The 23186-nt window shown below is 40.7% G+C and overlaps 1 protein-coding gene across 2 annotated transcripts in view; it reads left to right on the top strand.

Moving 5' to 3' along the window:
* LOC121636449 (metabotropic glutamate receptor 7-like) overlaps positions 1-23186 on the top strand; it is a 232700-nt gene that overhangs the window by 137004 nt on the left and 72510 nt on the right. For both annotated transcript variants that reach the window (XM_041979968.1, XM_041979967.1), the window contains exon 5: positions 8394-8531. In XM_041979968.1, the coding sequence (XP_041835902.1) occupies positions 8394-8531 (138 nt within the window). The remainder of the gene's footprint in view (positions 1-8393; positions 8532-23186) is intronic.

The following is a 23186-nucleotide window of genomic DNA, read 5'->3' as shown; positions in this document are numbered from 1 at the left end:
TCCGGATCTCCAGCCATGTGCAGAAATTCTTCTTCTTCAGTAAAACAGTTCAACATCTGGGTCCAGATTCAGACACAAAAAAGCTCACCAAAAGTTCTGATACATTTTCCAGACCAGACTAAGGGATTTGGAATGCAAAGGACTATCTGACCCAGACTAGACCAGACTATGTGATCTGGACTAGAACAGACTGTCTGGTCAGGACAAGGACAGAACCAAAGGAATGGACTACTAGAACAATCCATTCTTGGTCTTTGACCCGGATCTTAGACAGAATTTTGGACCTGGACCAGTTTTCCCAGACTGAACTCAGATCAGTATTTTGTTTCCACACTGTTTGGGACAACCGAGGATGCTTCATGTTGGGTTTCTGACATTTTCATGCAGAAATAAAGTCTTCACATTGTCAGGTTCTGCTTCTATGACCCAGCCCCACCCAGGAACAGATCCACTCCTGGTCCTGGTTGTGCTGCAGCTCCTCTGATTCGGTGGGATGCTCTCTGGTAGCCTGTCACAGAGAATTCTCATGGCTTTGGAGAGATTGAACACTAATCTGACAAACAGCGGGAAGATGTGAGGAGGCGCCGCCAAGTTGATGACACTGATCAGGATAAACATCCTCTCTCCTCCACAACAACATTTTGTCTCCTCCTCTCTCCATTTGTCCTTTTCTTCCTTCCTACTCTTGCTGTCACTTTACGCCTCCTCCTTCAACACCTCCACCCACCATCTCAGTGTGACCTTGTTCAGTTCTACTTCCCATGTGCCTGCTTGAAGACGTTTTTACAGCGTTACCTCCTCAGTATGGATGACATGTTCATCAGATCAATTTTCCTCATTCCCCCAAACAGACGCCAGTCTGACAATTTAATGTTGCAGCTGGTTGAAAGTCCTTTTTCGTTTTAACTCAAATACTATTGTTGTGATTTTTGGAGAAAAATTTATCTTATAAACTTCTTTTGATTTACCTTGTATTTAAACCTATGCTGCAGGGTGTTAAAAGACAGGTTGTGATTAAACATGACTTTTATGGCAGCAGATATTCAAATCATGTTAAATAAGTTAAATCAGATACAAGTTACAACCCAGAAACACTGCTGTCTTCTCTGGACCAAAGCTCATCTAAAATGGTTTGAGGCAAAGAGGAAACTGTTCTGTGGTCAGATGGGTTAAAAAGTGAAATTCTGACTGGAAACCATGGAGGCCATTTCCTGCAGACTAAAGAGAAGATGGGGCATCCAGCTTGTTGAAAAGCCTGCATCTCTGATGGTCTGGGGTTGTATTAGTGCCTATGGCGTGAGCAGCTTCCACATCTGTGAAGCTCCATCAATGCTGAAGAGTACATAGAGGTTTTAGAGCAGCATCTTATCCCATCCAGATGTCTCTTTCAGGGAAGGTCTTGCAGACAGCAGTCCTCTCCTTAAACTCCAGCAAACTAGTCTCCTCACTTCCCAGACGTTTACAGACAGTTGTTAAAAGAAGAGTGGATGCTATACAGTGGTAGATAATAATAATACATTTTATTTAAAGCGCCTTTCAGGAGACCCAAGGTTATTTTACAAAATCAACAAAGTAAAGCAAAGCAGTCTAAGTGCAAAATAACAAAGGAGTGGAATAAAATCAGTGGAAGTACAGGTTGGTAAACATCACCCTGGAAGTACTTTTTAGAAGTGGGGTTGAAGTTTGTTTCAAACCTTATTGTCAATAACTGATTGTCTCTTATCTTTAAATCAGGGAAGGAGAGAAAACCTGGTTTATTGATCACAGGAACGTTTCAGTCAGGATCTTTGTAATGTTTGGTCTACAGGGGGAGACTTGGCTGTAATTCTGGCTTAGATATGGATCAGTTCCAGTTTCTGAAGCTGCTCGGTTTGTATTCAGAGAACATTTTGGAAAAGACTGCTGGATGAGGTCGAGAGTTAAAACTTCCTTTTCCACCTGATGCTCTCTTCTCCAAAGACGGATTAGTCTTATCTCCATGAGAACATTAAAAGACATTTCCCACTTGTTTCCAGCAGCAACTGGCTCTGGTTTACAGGGCAGTAACAGACTGGCTGTGGCCCCCCGGCAGCCTTCCTGGGAGGTAGGTTGGGTTTTGGAGCCTGACAGCAGTTTGAGCTGCGACCCCAGATGATTCCAGTTTGTTGTTTTGTGGTTTCTGTCCAGCAGTGGAGAACAGTGTACCTCCAGGACATGAAATTGTAAAGCAGCTCACAGACAGTCTATCATTCCCTCAACACATGGCCGTCATCTTCAGGTGAGATTTCTATCAAAATAGATGTTTACATGACTTACATGCAGACAGATAAACTGGAGACAAAAGCATCCGATGCTGCTCAACATTTCTGTTACAGCATCTTGACCAAATAGAGACTAAAACCAAACTGCAAGATAAAGCAGCCAATCAGAGCTCTGTAAAACTGACTGTTTGATGAGTCGACACAGAAGAAGTCAGAACCAAAAGCCAGCTGAAGGTGAAGCCCCAACTGTTTAATTGGTCAGCTGTTCAATTTGTGAGGTGTTTAACTGGTGAACTGTTGAAATGGTGATCTGTTAAATTGGTAAACTGTTCAATTGGTGAACTGTTCAAACAGTTAAGCTGGTGAACAGCTTAACTCTTGAGCTTTTGGAGCTTCATTTATAGAGTATTTTTATATTGTAATCTCATTACTTTCATGGATCTGAATCCTGTTCCATGCTTGCACTCAGTGGTTCAAACAGGGCCCAGTAATCTGGTTTTGGTCTTGTCACATGATCTCAGAGTTTAACATCTCTGACACATCGACAAACACAAGGTTCAGGTTCTGTTTGCCACATCGTCTGAATCCAGAAATATTTTCTCCAAACATTTTCATATTTCTCTGAGCCATTTGTGAAGCTGTCAAAGCTGTTTAGAATTCAAACGTTTGCAATTCTCCTACAATTAAATCTTTAATCAACCAGCTGATTTGACAAATATGTCTGCTAAGAGGTCTAAAATCCACAACTAAAAGATCTCAGGAGATGTCAATCTAGCCTTTATGAGTGGTCTGGTCTGAAGGTTTGTCTCCATTTTTAATTAGTTGGTGTTTTTTAGAGTCCAGCTTCATCTCAGCAGAACAGCTGAGACGTCAGACTTTCATTCAAAGTCATAAATAATTTTCTTGGCGTCCCATGGAGGAGCTGAAATGTCCATCCTGACAGGTGGGAACGAGCTGAGAGACAAGTGAGAGTGGGACACCGATTAACGGTGCTGTTACAGGAAGATGGACTGCGTGTATTTGCGAGACGATGAGCTCGGTGTTGGATCGATATCCGACTCCTCCTGGCTCTTCAGGCCTCCTCCATAATGACGGTCCTATAATTACCTGATGCCTGCAGCAGCTGCAGATGACTTTCTGATGAGTCTCAGGTCAGAGAGACAGCTTAAGCTCGTCGTGACAAATGATGGAGATCCTGAATGGCTGCTTGGTAATTCCTGATGCTTTCACACCGATTTTAAAACAAGCCTGAAGCAGCAATAAAACAACATAAAATAAAAAAAAAAACACCACAAGATGAGGCCACAAAGTCCGATGAGCAAAAGCATTTAGTGATTCTCAAAGAGAAGTGGAGGTGTGAGGAGTTCGGCATCATGCAGCACATTCATAAACCCCTCTCCTTTGTGTGTTTATCAAACAGCAGTGGGGGTGGTTGTTTTCCTGCTCGGCAGCTCTGCAGCATCTCCTCAGGACATGAAGACAAACCCTGACATTTTACGCTCCGTGAAGTCAGCCGAGTCCCGGCACAGACGCCTTCGAATGAAGATGAAACTCCAAGCTCGTCCCCGAGGTCACATCCAGATGCAGTTGGAGTTGAACTCCTACATTTTCCCAAATGTGTGCTCTGCATTCTGCTGCAGTAAGGAGGAATTCCTCGTCAGGATTGGGGAAAAACTGTCTTTTTATTGTTTTAGATTCGCTGATGTGGAATAATCATCTCTTGTTTTAATATTATTCTCAGGTTATTTGAGGTGTAATCTTCATTTTTGATCAGTTCTTCTGTCCGTCTTCATTATTCATGCACTATAAAAAAGAAAGCTTGAAATAGATGGTGGCAGCCCAGCTGTCTCTCTGCAGCCATGGAGACTCAAGCATCTGGAGAGACGGCCGTCATGGCTGCCCCAGTTTAAGCTTAAGTCGTCCCCCCCAAAACACACACACACACACACACACACACACACACACACAGCCCCCTTTATTTTTTATTCTCCAGTGACAGAGAGAAAAAAATAAATGATGGTTCATATAAAAGCCTAAAAGGGAACTCTGAGCAGGAGGGACAGGAGGCCATGTTTGATAGACATCCGCTGTAAAAACGTGATATTAAAGATACTCTACTCTGTTTAGTTTTTAAAAAAATTGAATAGTTAATTGTTGTTTACGTTTCTAACATTCTGGGTAATGAAAGGATTATTGGCTCAATGTTTTCTGTTCAGTCCTTTTAGTGTAAAATTGAGCACACTGACAGATAGAAGATGAAAAATCACTGAAAAGATGAAGATGAGCAGGTCTTGTTTAGCAGCTGCATTACACATTATATATTCATATAAATCTAACATGGTAAAGCACACAAACAAGATTACATCTAACTACATCAACAGATATATCAAAGTTCTCGTGTGCATTAACGTCATGAAAACTTGGAGGCAGTTTGCCTCAGACTGACTAACAAGACTGAAGTCTTCCTCTTGTTTTTCCAGCTGCTTACCAACTGCTTTTAACAGACTGCTGTTTCCCAACTAGTGTGCTGTCAACTGATTGAGTTGCTGCATCAATTTCAGTTAAAGAGCCTGATGGTTCAGGGTCAGTCTGATGGTTCAGGGTCGGTCTGATGGTTCAGGGTCGGTCTGATGGTTCAGGGTCGGTCTGATGGTTCAGCGTCGGTCTGATGGTTCAGGGTCGGTCTGATGGTTCCGGGTCGGTCTGATGGTTCCGGGTCGGTCTGATGGTTCAGGGTCGGTCTGATGGTTCAGGGTCGGTCTGATGGTTCCGGGTCGGTCTGATGGTTCAGCGTCGGTCTGATGGTTCAGGGTCGGCCTGATGGTTCAGCGTCGGCCTGATGGTTCAGGGTTGGTCTGATGGTTCAGGGTCGGTCTGATGGTTCAGGGTCAGTCTGATGGTTCAGGGTTGGTCTGATGGTTCAGGGTCAGTCTGATGGTTCAGCGTCGGTCTGATGGTTCAGCGTCGGTCTGATGGTTCAGGGTCGGTCTGATGGTTCAGCATCGGTCTGATGGTTCAGGGTCGGTCTGATGGTTCAGCGTCGGTCTGATGGTTCAGGGTAGGTCTGATGGTTCAGGGTCGGTCTGATGGTTCAGGGTCAGTCTGATGGTTCAGGGTCAGTCTGATGGTTCAGGGTCAGTATTCCAGAATGCAAATAAAATAATTGCGACCTCCTTAGGTCACAAAAAGTAGAAAACACATTAGATTCTTAAAGTAATGCGTTTCCATGTGTCGGTAATATTAAATTTTAGTAGACCGGGACAAATATTACATATTAAAGCCAACAAGAGCTGATAGCCAGAGTTCCTTTTAATGTGGCTGACAACTGGTTAAACTGGTGATAATGGTTGTATTAACCATGAAATCATTGCTGATGTTTCCATATAGATGGAGAGAAACACATTGCTCTGTTAAGAAACTTCATGTTGGTCACATGACATCAGATGATAATACATTTTCAGTACAACCAGTATTTTACATTCTGTAACTTTCATTTTTTCCCTTGTTAAGTGAGTAATGGTGAAAAAAATCATTTTATTCAAATACAGGAGACAGAAGACAGTTTCTTCTTTTTCATGTTTGTTCTCCAGCTGAAGGTTCTGTATGTGAACATATGAAGATTTAACCATTAATTAGTTAAACCATTAATTAAAAGGTAAGGCAAGGCAAGTTTAGTGTGTAGCACAATCCAACGACAGAGGAACTCAAAGTGCTTTACAGAAACATCAGAAAATAAAAAACTTAATTTAAAATTAAAACAGAAGAGAAAATAATAAGAAAGAACATTAAATAGAAACAGTATTAAAACATGATAATGTCCCTTTGGGATTAATAAAGTATTTTTCATTTAATTGCTTCTAATTGTATTTCATGCTGGTGGCGTCAGTACCGACCAGGCTCTGCAACAAGCTGCAGACACCTGCAGATAACCACAGCCAAACATGTCAGCAAGACCTGAATAAGTCAAGTGGTGAAGAGTTCTTTCTGGAAACCATGAAAAGGAAAGCCCACCCTTCCCTTATTTTGTGCACTAATGTTTTTTGTTTCAGGCGTCTTCACCTGTAATCATAACCTGTCCCTCCTTATATGTTCCACCCATGTCTCATCGTCTTCTCCTCATGAGTGTCTTTTTAAGCTCCTTTCCTGGTAGCTCATCTGTGTCCTTTGTGTGTTCAGTGTGCCAGTATTTTCCCCACTATGCTTTCTAGCGAATGCTTCATGTTATTTGCTTTCTGCTTAGCCCCTTTGGATATCTTTGCCTGCCTGTATTACTTTGTCGTCCCACTTTTGGCCTAAGTTAAAGGACATTGATTTTATGATTTTGGTCTGAACTTTGCATTCGAGTCCTGCCATGCTGGTCCAGTTTCAGAGTTGTGAATCTGATCTCGCTCTCTCTTGTGAAGTCTTCTCAGCTTGTGTTCTCTGTTCCTCCTGATCTTTCACATTTGCCTTTAACTTCCATCACCTCCTCTCAGAAGATCTCGTGACCCTCCCGCTCTGCTGCCTCGCAGCTCTTGAAGAGTCTAACCTCCTAATTTCATCCTGTCAGGAAATACAAAGATTAATGTGAGGTGGCATCAAGTCAGGGTGTTAAACTGGGATGGGGTGATGGGGGGGGGCACTGGGGTCATGACAAGCAGGGAGGTCGTTCCTTCTTAAGATAAAGCTGATGATTGTGAGGAGAGAAAACTGTCAAAATGAATTAAATGACTTCTTGTCCAATGTTTCCAGAAAATGATCCATACTTTGGATTTGGAGACTTTGAGTCTTATACATTTCAAACATTTTCACATCTGAGCATCCTGCAGCAGGATCCTGGTAGTACCTAATTGTACCTTTAGGAGTACAAAACTGGGGTGGTACACTTAAAGGTACTGCGGCTGTACCCTCAACAGTGCAGTTTGTACCTTATAAAAACCAGTACTTTTGAGGTGTGTCTGGTCTTTTTAGGGTACAAAATGAATTGTTAAGGTTACCACCCCAGTGACATTCCTTTGTAGCCTTAAAAGTACAATTGGGTACTTTATTGTCTGAGAATGTACCAGCTAATGTTTTGCCATTCCTAACTGCCTCTATTGAAATTCTGCATTAAATTCAATGTCAAAAACTGCAGGTTTAAATCTGGTCTTTACAATCTTTTCTACATTTCTACCCACTAACAACGACATCTAGGAGTAAAAACACCTGGTTAAGCTGAAATGTTCAGAAATGGGATTGTGTTTGGAAAGTAAACTTTGTCACACAGGCTTGATGCTCATTGGCTGCAACTTGTAACACATGACAACATTTTCCTCCCAAAACGTTTTTATCTAAAGTTTCTAAAATCAAACTGAAAGCAACTTTTCCTGTTGATAAAGGTCTCAGCTGGACAGGGAACATCCCAGTGTCCTGCAGGAAGATCTGGAGGATGGATGGATGGATGGATGGATGGATGGATGGATGGATGGATGGATGGATGGATGGATGGATGGATGGATGGATGGATGGATGGATGGATGGATGAACAGAGCTAGGGATGAAGTAGCTCCACCTCCTATGGTGGAGCCGGTTTAGTCAGTTCAGATCCTGAAGCTGGTTGATCATGTGATTGTTCGTCTGTCTGCAGTCTGAACGTTTCCAGTCTGGTTTCTGTTGTTTTGAGGTGGTGGGCTGATGCTGCAGGTGGTTTTTATGACGTGTTTAAACAGTTCTGGTTCTGACCTGTTTTAAAGTCTGTTTATCTTCATATTTAATGTTAATCTCATAACTGACTTATGTGATTAGGAACCTACACACCACCCTCCACATGCCTCGGCCCTTTGTGCTCTCTGCGAAGGTTGCATGATCAGATCTATTTCTGGAAATTCAGAGCTTGACTCTTTTCATCTCTGAGAATTTCCTTCCTGCCAGGAATTTTATTACCATATGTGAAGCTTTTTGTTGTTGGCAGCGTTACACAACGTTTTGAGCCGTTTAAAGTGACAGGAGCTACCGAGATTTCTCTTTAACTTTAACATGGTTTTGTTGCTAAGAAGAGGTTGATTTTTCTGGATGTGAGCAGTACGAAGTTTTTCCTGAAGACTTTCCCTGTGATGAAAGAAGAGCAGATAAATGCCTCCAGAAATGAGAAGACATCCAGTGTGTTGCCGTCTGATGAATGTGTTTGTCTTTCAGGTTTTGACGCCTACTTCACGTCGCGGACTCTGGAGAACAACCGGAGAAACGTGTGGTTTGCTGAGTACTGGGAGGAGAACTTCAACTGCAAACTGATGAGCTCCTCCAAGAAAGATGAAAGCAGCAGGAAATGCACAGGTAGGTGTGTGTGTGTGTGTGTGTGTGTGTGTGTGTGTGTGTGTGTGTGTGTGTGTCTAATCATATACATGAAAACCAGCGCTGCCTAAAAATGTGTTTATACCCAAATCCTCTGGGGTCTAGGGTATAATATACATTTGTTTTTATCTTAATAGTTCATTAAAAAATAATAATAAAAAAAAAAGTGTATTGTTTGACATTGTTCATTTCAGTATATCATGTTTATTTTTACCATTTTTTTTTTTTTTTATTTTGACATACTTTTTTTTTTTTTTACCACACTGAACCTAAAAACATCAAAACTGAGAAGGAAGAAGATTTATTTAGTGCGAAAACCACAAACTTGTTTAACGAAACATTTTTATAGCTTAGATTGCAAATATAAATAGTAAATAATAAAAAAAAAAACTATACAAATTCAGTAAACAAAGTTCTAAATATTATTTACATGAAAATGTGGCCATGTCTCAGATTGTTTTTATACAACTATTTACAAAACCACCAGATGTCACTATAAGATGCCACACAAAAACCAGTTCCTGTCCACTAAAAGACAGAGAGGACGTCACAGATCTGGGTGTGTTCCTGGGTGTGTTAGTCCTCCTGTCCACCAGGAGGCGGCACTTTCATCTGCTTTTGATAGATTTTGGTCATTCTCACAACTTCCCGTCTTCCTCAGCAACCAAATGCATCACATTGTCATCATTTTTTTTTTTATTGTTGGAAAGTTGTGTATTTTGGAAGCGTCCTCTTGCTTTTGAGCACTTTTCATAGCATTGCCCATTTTTAATTTTTTTCCTGCACCAAATGTAACGGTAACATACATGGAGAAGGTCTGCAGTATATTTTTTATCATAACTCTGGTTTTACTTGGCCTGTCAACAAAATTTTAAAAGTGGAGAGTAGTTTTATGTCTGTGCTCTCATAAGTTGGAGACTCGCCTTCTTTCTGCGTCGTCTTCTTAAATCTTGATATGTGATTTGGACATGCCACTGTGTCCATCGACCCCAGAGGGTTAAAACCTAAAGTTCTACTTTTATTTATGCATATTTATCATGTCAGCTTACAATAGTGTTTGTTCACTTCCTCAGAAATTAACGTTACACATTCACAGACTGACATGAGAGTAACCAGTAGAGGCTGTTTAGGAACCAGTTTGAGGTCACACAGTTGACAACAGTTAAAATGACAATAAGGTTCAAAGACAAAACACGGCTTGCATGATTAATGGTCCATATAGGCAAGCCAAGTTTATCTGTAAAGCAAAGTGCTTTACATAAAACATTAAAAGCATTTCGGATGGTGCAGGAAGCAATAACAAGTGCAAAAAGAAGTAAGAGAAATAATAAAAAACAGAAAAAAGCTCAAATTAAAATGATAAAATGCAACAAAATAAAAGTTCCAGTGTAAGGAATCAGGAGTTGTTTTGGGAAAAGTTGGCAAATATGAAAGTTTTTAACTCTGATTTAAACCATCTGAGAGTTTCAGCAGACCTGCATATTTCTGGGAGTTTGTTCACATGTGATGAGCTGAATGCTGCACACCATCTACGATACAGCTAGCTGCTTCTTCCTTTTTTCTTTTTTCTTTTTTTTTTTCATTTGGCTACAATCGCAAAATTAACCAAACACCAAACTCCTCTATTGTCTCCATGTTTTTACTTATCAATTCAGCTCATTTTTAGCTAGAAAACATCCCGTTTAGATCACACTTTTTTCAAATGGTGACTGGACTGTAGTTGTAAAGCTCTTTTCTAGTCATCTGTTGACCACTCAAAGCACTTTTACACAACTTGACACACTCACCCAGTCACGCACACTCACTTGTCCTTTTTCTGTTTTTTGTTTGTTTGTTTTGTTTTTTATTAAGTCCTTTTAACTAACACACACATCCATTCACCGACACACAGGGAGTCAACATGGGGTTTAGTGTCTTGCCCAAGGACACTTTGGCATGTAGTCTGGGGAAGCTGGGAATCAGTCCACTGACCCTGTGGTTGGCAGCAGTGGCTGTGGCTCAGGTAGAAGAAATCCTTTTTTCAAGGGAATCCAGGCCACAGCAACCACCAGCACAACCCACAAACAGGAGACAATCCCAGTTAAAACCTTGGTTGTTGGACTTGGTAAGAAATTCTACCAGGAAAGAAAGAAACTAAAAGCAGGGACGGATCAGTGATGGCATCTCCAGGACTTTAATATAGATTTGAAATGATTAATAAATCTTAATCATATTGTTTACATCCTTCAAATTCATCAAATCTATTTGGTCTGAGTTCTCTAATTCACCCACTAGTGGAATCCTCCGGTAACGAGCATAAGACACAAGCAATCACTGGAAACGGACAGCTACATGAAAACAAGGTTAAAAAGGAAAAATATTGTCAGTGTTAGTTTTTATGTCGTGGAAAGTCCTGAAATGTGTGAAAAATCATTTATTTTTTTAAACCTCACTTGACTGGACGCTTCTTTTAAATCTTCATCCTGTGACAAACGCTGCGAGAAGGCCCAGCTGCTGAGAAAAATCCTGATCCAGTCTTCGTTTCTTTCTCTATTTCTATTAAAAACAAAACCGCTCCTTTACTGAAACATGTTCCAACACAAACCTAAATCCAGTACCTGAGCCTGGACCAGTTCTAAGGAGCTTTAAAGTGGAGTCTGAACCCTCTTAGACAACTTTAAACCTTCAGGAATAGTTGTCCAGGCTTCTTGAAGGACTTTTCAAAGCTCTTCTTTGGAACGTGATCTTTCCCAGATTGACTTCTACAGACTAACAGACTGATCCCAACGCTTAGTCATTAGTTTCAGGTTTTATCTGGTGGTGCCCCATAATTTATGCTTTTCATTAATAATGTTGAATATTATTAACTGTCTAGTCCATTCAGATGTTTTAAAGACACACTTTCACACCGTGCTGAGATATGCCAATTTTTTAACTAACAGCTCTCTGGGAATTATATGATGGAGAAAAATGAGCCATGCCTGCTTAACGGATGATTATGAAATATGAATCTATGTTTGAAACGTCATTGTTGGGACAGCTGGAAAGGTTTAGTAGACTCTGTTGTCAGACCTAGATCTCACTGGAGATAACTGCTGGAAAGCCAAGAATAAACAGTCAATGAATGATAGAGAATCTGCTCCATATCTCTGTGGTAAATGAGATTCTCAGATCAGAAGTTTTACTGAGCTCCAACAGGTGTGAATGATGACAAGCTAAGGACAAGACCAATCAAAGTTCAGCTGCTACAGCTGTTATGTGTGGATGAATACAGATGGTGGAAGAAACTCTACATCAGGGCTACTCAATTTGGTCCTGCGAGGGCCACAATCCAGCAGGTTTTCCATGTATCCCTGCACCAACACACCTGAGTCAAATTAGGTGGCTCTAACAGCCAATCAGGTTCTACACAATGACTCATTAATTTGACTCAGGTGTGTTGGTGCAGGGATACATGGAAAACCTGCTGGATTGCGGCCCTCGTAGGACCGAATTGAGTAGCCCTGCTCTACATGTTTGGGTCTCATCGGATTATTCAGATCTGTAGTAGTGCTTTAAAATATGTTTTCAACTACAGTCACCTTGTTGCTGTTAAAATACGGTTTTCTGTCTGTCAAACTGTGTTATCTTTGCTGTTTTTCAGAGATGAAAGGAAAGAAATGGGAACAAATTATGTGTCTTTGTGACAGGCTGCTGGTAATAAAGAGCCTGAATATCCCATTTAAAGCTGGTTATTTGCTGAGGTGTCTGTTACGTGTCGACACAACTGTGCGTTAGGAGTCTGATTTCTGCTTTATTCTGCTTGAATGAGTCATAGGTCCGAGTGAAGTGGTTTAACAAAGATTAAAAACACATTCCTCTGAAAATGGTCAGGTACAAGGACTGGACTGAAAATGAGGAGAAAAACTCTGAACGACCTTCAAAAAGCTGCAGACCTATTGATCAAGACCACTTTTCAAAGATTACACAGTCAGGCAGTTAGGAAGAGTCGGAGTCAGTTTATATCAGCTTTAAAGAGACCAAGGACAATTATTTTTTTTTAATACACCTATTAATGAAAAACAATAATTATGGGGCACCGCCAGCTGAAAACAGACTAATATCTCACAACTAATAACCTTATTTTGTAAGTTTGAGTAGTTTTGTCCAATCTGCAATTTTATTAATGTTTTTGTCTTTATTTATTATGTCCTTATTGGATTCACTTGTGTGTGTCACTGTTTGGGTATGTTTGGACCCAACATCAGGATGGTCCAAAGAAAAACTTTGAAAGACCTTTACAAATATATTTATTAATTCGTTTAGTTAATTAGTAAAATTAATAAACCATGTTCTAATGCTGACTAGTGTTCAGTGGACAGATGTTTTCTCAGGCTGATTAATGACTCTTTGGATCAACATTTGGAACAACCTTTTCATTTTGAACAAAGCCTGTTTGATTCTGCTCATGCCTCCAGAAGGACTTCTGTCTGACTCCATGAAGAAGGAAAGGAAGTTGATCTTTTCAGGAGTTAGTTTGGAAATGAGTGTGAACACCATTGTTTCGTATCGACTACGTGGAGCTGCTGGGAACAAACCTTTGTATCTGTGTTGGTAAACAGAAAGTCATAATCCTTCCTCTGCTCCAATCAATAATGCTTCACAATTAGTGATTGAGTATGAAGGTGTGAACAGGCCTAATGAACCTATTCTTTTTGGAGTATTGAATGAACGTTTTATCTTGTTTTTCCTTTTTTTTTTTTTTTTTTTTTAGCTCAGCCTTGTTATATATACCCTCCACCTTTGTTCTCTGTAATTTCCGGTTCTGGCTGATTGATTTCTGAAGATATGAACTTTACAAACATTCACACAGCCTCTGAATTAATTTGCTCCACCTAATTTATTGTCACTATTCCCAATTGCTTGAAACTATTTGTGCTCCTTTGTTTGCCGTGACTTCCCTCCCTCCTCAGCAATGGAGAAGCTGGGATCATCTTCCCCCAGAACTAAGCACACAATTACATAATGAAACTGCCTTCTGCGCTATTTCAGGATGATTGATTCCCACAAAACAGCAGCAGCAGCTCGGAGACGAGACTGCAGCTGGCAGCTTTATTCTGAGGAAACAACCAGACAACTCAGTCAGGGAGAAATCTGCAAACTCGCTTCCACTTGAGAGGAAAACTGAGGCGTGATCATTCATCTGCAGCACTTGGGAACAAAAGAGGAATGACAATGGGAGCCAAACCGACTTTAAGGTTTTTTATGGCCTCATCAGCAGCTCAGGTCTAGTGTTTGTTCAGACTTCAGCAGGAGTTCAGTCTTAAGTTACTGAAGGCCATCAGTGGTACCATCCCATAATCCTGCCAAGACCACACTGATCCACATTAAATGATCAGCACTCATTCACCCTGATGTAAAACTGCCATCTCCTGAAGAAAGAAAAACATTCTTAGCCACTTGCCTGAAGTCTTAACAAAAGTTCTGGACCTCATGTTCTACTCTGAGATCCAGAACAGGAGCTTAGCCTTCAGCCTAAGATCAAATTACCTGACCTGAGAGCTCCACGCACCAAATGCAGAGGAAAATACCTGACCTGAGAGCTCAGACTACCATGCACCAAATGGAGAGAAAAATACCTGACCTGAGAGCTCAGATTACCACGCACCAAATGGAGAGAAAAATACCTGACCTGAGAGCTCAGACTGCCACGCACCAAATGGAGAGAAAAATAGCTGACCTGAGAGCTCAGACTGCCACGCACCAAACGGCAAGGAAAATAGCTGACCTGAGAGCTCAGACTACCATGCACCAAACGGCAAGGAAAATAGCTGACCTGAGAGCTCAGACTACCATGCACCAAATGGAGAGAAAAATACCTGACCTGAGAGCTCAGATTACCACGCACCAAATGGAGAGAAAAATAGCTGACCTGAGAGCTCAGACTGCCACGCACCAAACGGCAAGGAAAATAGCTGACCTGAGAGCTCAGACTACCACGCACCAAACGGCAAGGAAAATAGCTGACCTGAGAGCTCAGACTACCATGCACCAAATGGAGAGAAAAATACCTGACCTGAGAGCTCAGACTACCACGCACCAAATGCAGAGGAAAATACCTGACCTGAGAGCTCAGACTACCATGCACCAAATGGAGAGAAAAATACCTGACCTGAGAGCTCAGACTACCATGCACCAAATGGAGAGAAAAATACCTGACCTGAGAGCTCAGATTACCACGCACCAAATGGAGAGAAAAATACCTGACCTGAGAGCTCAGACTGCCACGCACCAAACGGCAAGGAAAATAGCTGACCTGAGAGCTCAGACTACCACGCACCAAACGGCAAGGAAAATACCTGACCTGAGAGCTCAGACTGCCACGCACCAAACGGCAAGGAAAATAGCTGACCTGAGAGCTCAGACTACCACGCACCAAACGGCAAGGAAAATACCTGACCTGAGAGCTCAGACTGCCACGCACCAAAGGAGTGCAGGGTTTGCTTAAAGTGGACCAAACAGCACCAGTGTGAATACACCCTAAGCTCTGACATCCAAAAACTGATTATTTATTGATGTTTTTCATAATATACTGCTTATAATGTAACTGCTTATGTTTCTACAACAAACTATGGTGCAGAAACCTTTTGTGTCATTTATAATTTGGTTGTTTTGTGTCCTTGCAATGAACTTTAGTTTAAAGTTCCCATGTGGGCCCTTGGGCCCCTCATCCCTGTTACATCATCTTCTTCTGAGTAAACATCCTCTTTAGAAAGAATTTCAGAAGCAACAACATTTTGAATATTCTAACTGAAGACATCACATGCTCACTAACATTCCTGTGAGATATTCCTGTAATTTTCCAGTTTTCTGGCTGCATTTCAGCTCAGATTTGTTTTGTTTTGTCTGATCCAGAGAGACATGGATAAAACACAGAGCCTGTGAAGCTGATTGGCAGCTCAAAGTCTCTGTTCACGGCACCCTCCAGTCTTGGCTTTGGACTCCCACTCTGTCCAACGTCTGAGGATTATAATGAATCAATTTTCCACCTGTAGCCACAAACAGAAAAGTTGGAGAAGGAATGGTTTAACTGGAGCGCAGTCATACTGCTGGCTTCATTTCAGGGTGTTTACTCTTAAAACACACACTTGGAATGTCAGGAAAAGCTTCAGGTTCTCCAGAGGAAAATCCCATGATCAGCGTGTGACAGAGAAACCTAAAAGCAAAACTAACAGTTCTCATTATAATCATATAGTAGGGTGACCAAACGTCCTCTTTTACCATGTCCTTGTAAATAGAAAAAATACGTTGGCCCGGAATTTCAAAATCCTCTGGGATTTTACACTATCTCTTCCTCAGATATATTTAGATCGGATTTGTGTTGCGTTTCACTCCCCATGGTCGCTTATTATTGTTATCAACTCTCTCAGACACCAAGCAACAGGAGAGGAAGGGGGAGGAGGGAGCTCCAGCGCAGAGGCCAGAGTTACCTGGTAAAGACGTCACCTACTCTCGACCACCTAGAATTAGGAGACAACTGCAACGCAGTATAACTTTGTGTTTGTGCAAAACTGTGGAGCAAGTGTGTGTGAATATCCCCCCTCACATAGTTTTGAATGGGCTTCGCACCCCTGGGGGGTCCGCATATAAAGCCATTCAAGCTTTTGGCAGTGAGAGGTTTCAACATCCTCTAACTTTGCCCGCAGTTTTACACAAACACCTTAATAAGACCAGGTAAAGATAAAGTTCATATTTTGGCTTTGATGGCTTGTTCATACATAGTTTTTCAGGAGTGTTAGATTTGAGTGTCCAGGATCTAGTAAAGCTGGAAAATTAAAAAACACAGATGTAAATTAACATAGTGCAGCAAAAATTCCTATTTTTATCTTGGTGGTGATGCATGACATGCAAAGCAAGTTGCTAGATGCTCACATCAGGTCTGGACAAAGACAGGTTTCTTTGTTGTGTATTTGTTTGTGTTTATATATATTTATTACATCAGTGTTTCCCAATCCAGGTCCTCAGAAACCCCTGCCCTGCATGTCTTAGATGTGCTCCTACTCCAACACACCCGATTCAAATTAATGAACTTCTTTATCCAGTTCTTTGCAGCCTGCTAACAAGCCATTTATTTAATTCAGGTGTTAAAGTAGAGTTACATCTAAAACATGCAGGGCAGGGGGTCCCGAGGGCCTGGTGTGATAGAAATTTTGCTGCATATGGTAATCACTCACATATACTCATAATAATCACATGTATATTCAGTTTTCTTTATTAATTTAATATTGTTAATCCATTCACTTTTACATTTTCATATTGTGTGTTCTCATTCTACAGAATACTGAAGTTACAGTTTTCATTGTGTATGTGTGTGTGAGGTCAATATGACCACTTTCTTCCCAGAGCTCTGATATGGCAGAGTTTAAACTGGTTTTCGCACCTGCTAGATAGCAATAGTTGTTTGGGATATCAGCTTATTATGGTTTGTGGGCTTTGTCTGAAAACTGGAAGAAAGTGGCGCCACTCAGTCTTCTATTCCTCATTTATTATTTTGCTGTTTGACCTTCAGCTGGGGACCAGCTAAATAAAACTGTTTCTCTCTGATGAATCATCAGAGTCTCTCCCGATTTCATGCGAGTCAGGACGACCACTCTCATTACTTGCAAGTAATTCTTTATTCAATACTTCTCCTGTAAATAAACCTTATATACTTTACTCATTCCAGACTTGGTAATTTTTCTACAACACTGGATTGGGAAACACTGAATTACATTATTGCTTTATAAAAGGACAAACACCAAACAGAAAGACACTAATCTTTTGTGAAAGGAAAAAAAAAATGTGTGTAGACGATATAAATTCAGTCAAAATTCCAAAAGACCAAAATGTCAAAAAACCCCCACCCCACTAAAGGCCCTCATTTTCATAAACAGAAATCTGGTCACCATATCATACTGGTCACATTTTCCTGACAGCTACCAGAAGCTGCTGGTCATCCACTGGATTAGATACTCCATGTGCTGTTAGCAAGGAGAGGCTAAGTACTGGTATATCTAGGATGGCGTTATACCCTGTTTACAGATTTTCCACTTTCAAAAGCTGTAGCTGTAGGGGTGAACCACCATTTTTTCATTCTACGCGTTTTCTCTTGTTTATGTGGTAGGAAGTTAGGGTTAGTAAATGTGTTTTGTTTGGTTTTCTTTCATGTAGGGTTTAGTTGACATGTACTTGGTTGGGCTGGATTAGATATTCTTTCTATTGTCTTTAAGTTTGAATAAGCTGGACATTTATGTTGAGAGGCTGACCATCATTAAACTAAAGCTGACTGGCTTCTGGTTTGCATGGTAACTTTTTAACTTATCTTGTTTTTAATCATTTTAATGTAATTTTTATTATTTTATTGTGATTCTTGCTATGTGTTGCTGCCTTTTACTATTTCTTAATATCTATAATGCCTTTGTTTTATGTAAAGCACTAATCCAGTAGGTCAGAGGTCCCCAACCCTGGTCCTCAAGGCCCACTGTCCTGCAAATCTTAGATCTCGCCCTGCAGCAAGGTGTGTTGCAGCAGGGGCACATCTAAGACCTGCAGGACAGTGGACCTTGAGGACCAGGGCTGGGGACCTCTGCAGTAGGTCATCAGCCAAGAGAAGCTAGTTGTTATTTTCTCCAATGCTACAAGGACAACTTTTGATCCAATAAATCACTGCGTTTGATGGCAAAATTAGTCAGAATGAGTAGTCGCTTTCTCATTTGCCCCCTCTGACTGCTTATCGGTCAGGCTGGCCATTGATCAGATCAGTAGCTGCTTCCGGATGGATATAACATCCTGGTACAAGCATGCATAGTGGTCTTAATTACAGCCTTTATCCCATGCCAGGGCTATTCAACTCAGTCCCAACTGGTTTTCAGTGTCTCTAACATACCTGACTAAAATTAAATGAATCCAACAGCCTATGAATTTCTATGCAATGACTCATTAATTTGAGTCAGTTGTGTTGGAGCTGCTGGGTTGCAGCTGAGTTGAATAGCCCTTTCCTACACCACACATTATAAAGATGAACAAATGGAAACATGACAAATAAGAACTTTCCTCTATTCATCTTGTGTGCTCAGTTAAAGACAAAGAAAATAATAATTAATAACCAAACTGATTTATGGTCCGTTGTGAAACATTTTGTGTTAAATGTTGTTGTGAAGATGTAATGAGCAGAAAGCAGAGCTGATGAACAGCCGGCTGTCGTCCTGCTGGCAGATACATTTCCTCCAAGGACCAGATTAGGTTTTTTTTCCTCCTCCATAATGATGCCACTGCAACAAGTAGGACAATCATTTGTGTTGTTAACCCATTTACACAAACGGGTTACAGACGACATGTAGAGATGCTCCGCTCTCTGAGGAGGTTTTAGAAAATCTCTGAAGGTTTCCAGCTCAGATTATAACATGAACTCTGTCTGACAGTATTATAATCCTGAGTCTGTGGCCTCTAAACGTCATATTAACCAGCTGCAGCACCCACCCCCCCCCCCCCCCCCCCCCCCCCCCCCAAGTCTAACCTGTGTGCAGTAACAGGTTGTTGTGGTTCATGGTCCACACTCTGCTGTCAGGATAAGATTCTGCTCACAACGGTGTAGATTATTCTGCTGTGTCCGACAGGGTTGTGAGAGAGAAGAAGAGATACGAGGTGATCATGGAGAGCAGAGAGGGACTGAGAGGCTCCTGGTGATGAGATAACATTAAGCTGCTGGTCGCTTCGCCTCAGGCGACATAATATGGAGGGTTAGAGATGAGAGTCAGCCTCTGGAGGATTTTTACAGACAGATAGGACGATCTGCTCAGACGTGCAGCCACATGGCAGCAGATCCTCTGGGTAATGACTGCTGATAACTGAGCTCAGAGGAGTCTGATCACACTTCAGCTGGATCTGAAGAAGCCCGAGGACCAGCTGGAAGTCCAGCCTCCATCAGAGTTCAGTCTGAAACAGTCTGAAGCAAGCGAAGTGTGGAAAAACTCAACTTCCCTTACTTCATCAAAAAGACAGTGACTTAACAGGTCTGCACTTCTCACTAAAACATTGCAACATGGCCGTCCCCAAAAGCCCTGTATGATCTATGATCAGAGTTTTATAAAGACTCACGAACAGGAACTGAAATACGATGGCTGATCAAAGTCGGTTAAAAATCCACGGCTAACTTCCTGTAGCCTTAACTGTTCTGAACTGGATTGAACATGAATGAACTTGTCTGAACTGGATTAAACATGAATGAACTGGTCTGAAATGGACTGAACACACCTGCATTGGACTGAGCTCATCTGAACTGACTGAAGTCATCTGAACTGGACAGAACTGATTAAACTGGTCTGCATTGGTTTAAATCATGGATGTCCAGTTCTGCAGGTTTTAAATGTTTCCTGCTTCAGCTCACCTGACTCAGACTGATGAGTCATTAAGAGATTTACCAACAAGCTGTTGGGGATCCATCGTGAACACTCTAATTCTCTAAGTCCTCCTCTACAGTCATGACTTGTCCACTGAGACTTGAATAGAAGTAAGGAAACAGAAAAGTGGGGATGTCATAGTTGTATGTTTTCTTGCTTTCATTCCAGGATAAACTTGGTTATTGTAACTCATCAGCCGACTCTTTGTGAGTTTCAATCTCAGATTTAGTTTTTGGGTCATCAACCGACAAGAAGAACAACCTAAAATGACAACATAATAATAATAATAATGCATTTTATTTCTTGGTGCCTTTCCACACCCAAGGTCACCTTACACACAAAGAAAAAAAGGAATTACATAGGAGTTGAAAAATAATAATTTAAAAGACAATTTAAATTACATTTTTTTTTTACTTATTTCAACACATTTGACCTTTTTCATCTGATTCTGAGCTGTGACAGTTCAGAGTTAAAGCTTATAGTCACAGAGGACGTCTGGTGGAGCTTATTATGAAGATGAGGCTGATGATGACGTCATGGCTGGATCGAGTGTCTGATGGGGATCAGTGCCGCCAACGAATTTTTGATGTCGTATTGTAAGCAGAGTGTGTTCATTTCTCATTCTCCTCAAACTGCCTCCTCAGTTTTATTTCCTGTCATTATTTATTCACACCTCGGCTCACAATAGACAGATAAAGTACACAGCAGAGGCCGTTTTGAACTTCACTCTCTAAGGTTTTCATTTTTTCTGCAACTCATTTCGAACACCTCACGGTCGACCGGCTCTTATTCTGCCTGATGGAGGTGAACGCTCTCCGTGAAGGTGAATTGAATGTAAATGCAGGTAGTTTGCCGGCCATGTTTGTTCCCCATCATTTTTCTCTGGAACATCATCCAGAAAAATCTGTTTGTTTAGCTGTTTTCAGTCTGTGATGGAAATTTCAGATAAAATGAGATATTTTTTATCATTAGCACTGACATCAAACACTGATCTTTTATATTTTCTGTGTTTTTATCAGAAAAGTCCACAGACAAAAAACTGACAGAAAAACATGACAAGAATAAGTTAAACACCAAATTTAAGATCTACAGATCCTACAGAACCTCTCATTAATGTTTAATAAGTTCTGAGCAGAGTAGCATCAGTGCAGCCATTATGGAATAGTTCACCAGTTGCTATGGTGATTCCCGCCTTTCTCAGTCAGTGGAAAAGGAACAGAGTCTCAAACAAACACTTGTGAAAAAACTAGAAGTCAAATGGAAATCATTCTTTACTTGTGAGCAGTCACATTTTCTGCTGGACACACAGATTAGGTTTCGTGAAACTGATGTGGATTAAAGGGTTTTTTGACAGGTTGAGGAAACGCATCACACCTCTGATTCACAACCCAAATATGTTGGATATGAAATGGAGTTAGGGTCCCTTTGGGCCCCTATTGTTCAATATCTGCATGCTCCAGCTAGCTCACCTGTTCAGTAGGAAGCAAGATCACCTGGGTTAAGTTTGCTTTCAGTCCTGAGAGGTCGATCTAAACATTTAATGTTTCTGCTCTTAAAATGTGGAACAAACTACCAGAAAAGTTGAAGTCTGATCCAGACCTTAGTTCTTTTAAATCAGGTCTAAAAATTAGATGTCTGGTGATGTCTGGTGATAGTTTAGATTAAAGGTTGTTGCCTTCTATCTGTTGTGTTTTTGTCTCCTCTTTCTTTTTTCTGCTTTAGTTTTTGCTTCTTTTTGCTGTCTTCCTCCTTTTTCTGTCCCCTCCGGTCTGGCCCAGCAAGATTACATAGATTCCATAATTCAAAGTAAATAAATGAATGAATCAGATTATCAATAGGAGCCTTTTACCCATAAACCTCCCTTGGCAAAGCAAATTTGCCCTGCACAACACAGCAACGATCATTTGGCTTCCCATGATGCCTGACAGGTTAAGAAAAGAGAAAAAAGAAACAAAGATTTCACACGCAAAAGACTTGAGACTCGACTCACGCTCATGATTTGTGACTAGTGAAGAATCTTTAATTTGTCATCTTTTCCTCATGACCTCCTCTCTGTCTGCTGGATGTGATTAATTTCCCCAGATTTAACAGGGACATAACATCACACAAACACAGATGCATACGCACTCATATATAATAAAACCATGACAGCCCCAGTGTGGTATTGAGGCCAGTTTTCCCATCAAAATCCGTTCCCCCTCTGGCTTCGCCAAAGCTACAACCCATCCTCAAGGGGAAGGAGTGCATACTCGCTGAAAACTGTCATTTACTGCCCTGGATAATGTTAAACTGACACCAATAAACCATCAGATCCGTTGTAAACAACTGGTTCTAAAGAGTCTGTTACAGGTGTTGCTGTTTATTGACCGTGTTAGCATTGGATCTAAATAATGTAAAATATTATAAAAGTTTTTTTTTTTACAAGATTTGAAAAAGTTTAACATTCGTATTTTTGTATTAATCCCACATTAAGTCATTTTAACATATGAGTTATATGTAATATAGTTATAACATCAACTATAAAAACATACATAACTTTTTGGCCGTCCTCTACATTCATGGGATTAAAATGCTAGAAACAGCAGTATTGATTTAGAAAAGTTTTCTTACAAATCTGTGTGTCCAGATGGATTTTGGGCCATTTTAAAAAACTCTTAGTTATTTGATATATTAGGAGCATATTTACATATCTGAACAAATGTCCATATTCAACTACAGGTTTTCCAGCTGAGGGGGGCAGAGTCAGTTTAAGATGATAATCAGAGCTGTTACAAAATGCTGGTAGATGAAGAAGGATGGATTTTCAGTTCCTTGGATATTACAATGTTAAGTCTTTATTCTTGTATATGTTTAAAATCTGGAAATTATTGCCTGTAATTGTCTATCTGGATGTTTCTTCTAATCACAAACAGAGCAGCGAACTGATTTATGAAAATAAATCTAAATGACTGTATTTAAATAAATCTGTATGGGCTTTAAGAGGAAGCTGATGGAACACAGTGGAAACATGTTTTACTGCAGCGGATCTTACATTTGTTTCACTCAGTGAAGAACATGAAATTCTTTTTTTTATTTGGTTTAATAAAGGATTACTATAATTAACTCATTATAGTTTTAAGCTTTTGGATGAACCAGGAAATATTCCCAACTTTCCAGGGATTTGTGGGGTCAGTAAAAACCAGAAAAACCAGAACTTATTGGTGAGAAGTATCATTATTCCCAGGATAGATATTGTCCTTTG

Source organism: Melanotaenia boesemani, chromosome 3 (assembly GCF_017639745.1).
Source record: "Melanotaenia boesemani isolate fMelBoe1 chromosome 3, fMelBoe1.pri, whole genome shotgun sequence".
Taxonomy (NCBI): domain Eukaryota; kingdom Metazoa; phylum Chordata; class Actinopteri; order Atheriniformes; family Melanotaeniidae; genus Melanotaenia; species Melanotaenia boesemani.
This window is presented reverse-complemented; position numbering and strand designations above follow the sequence as displayed.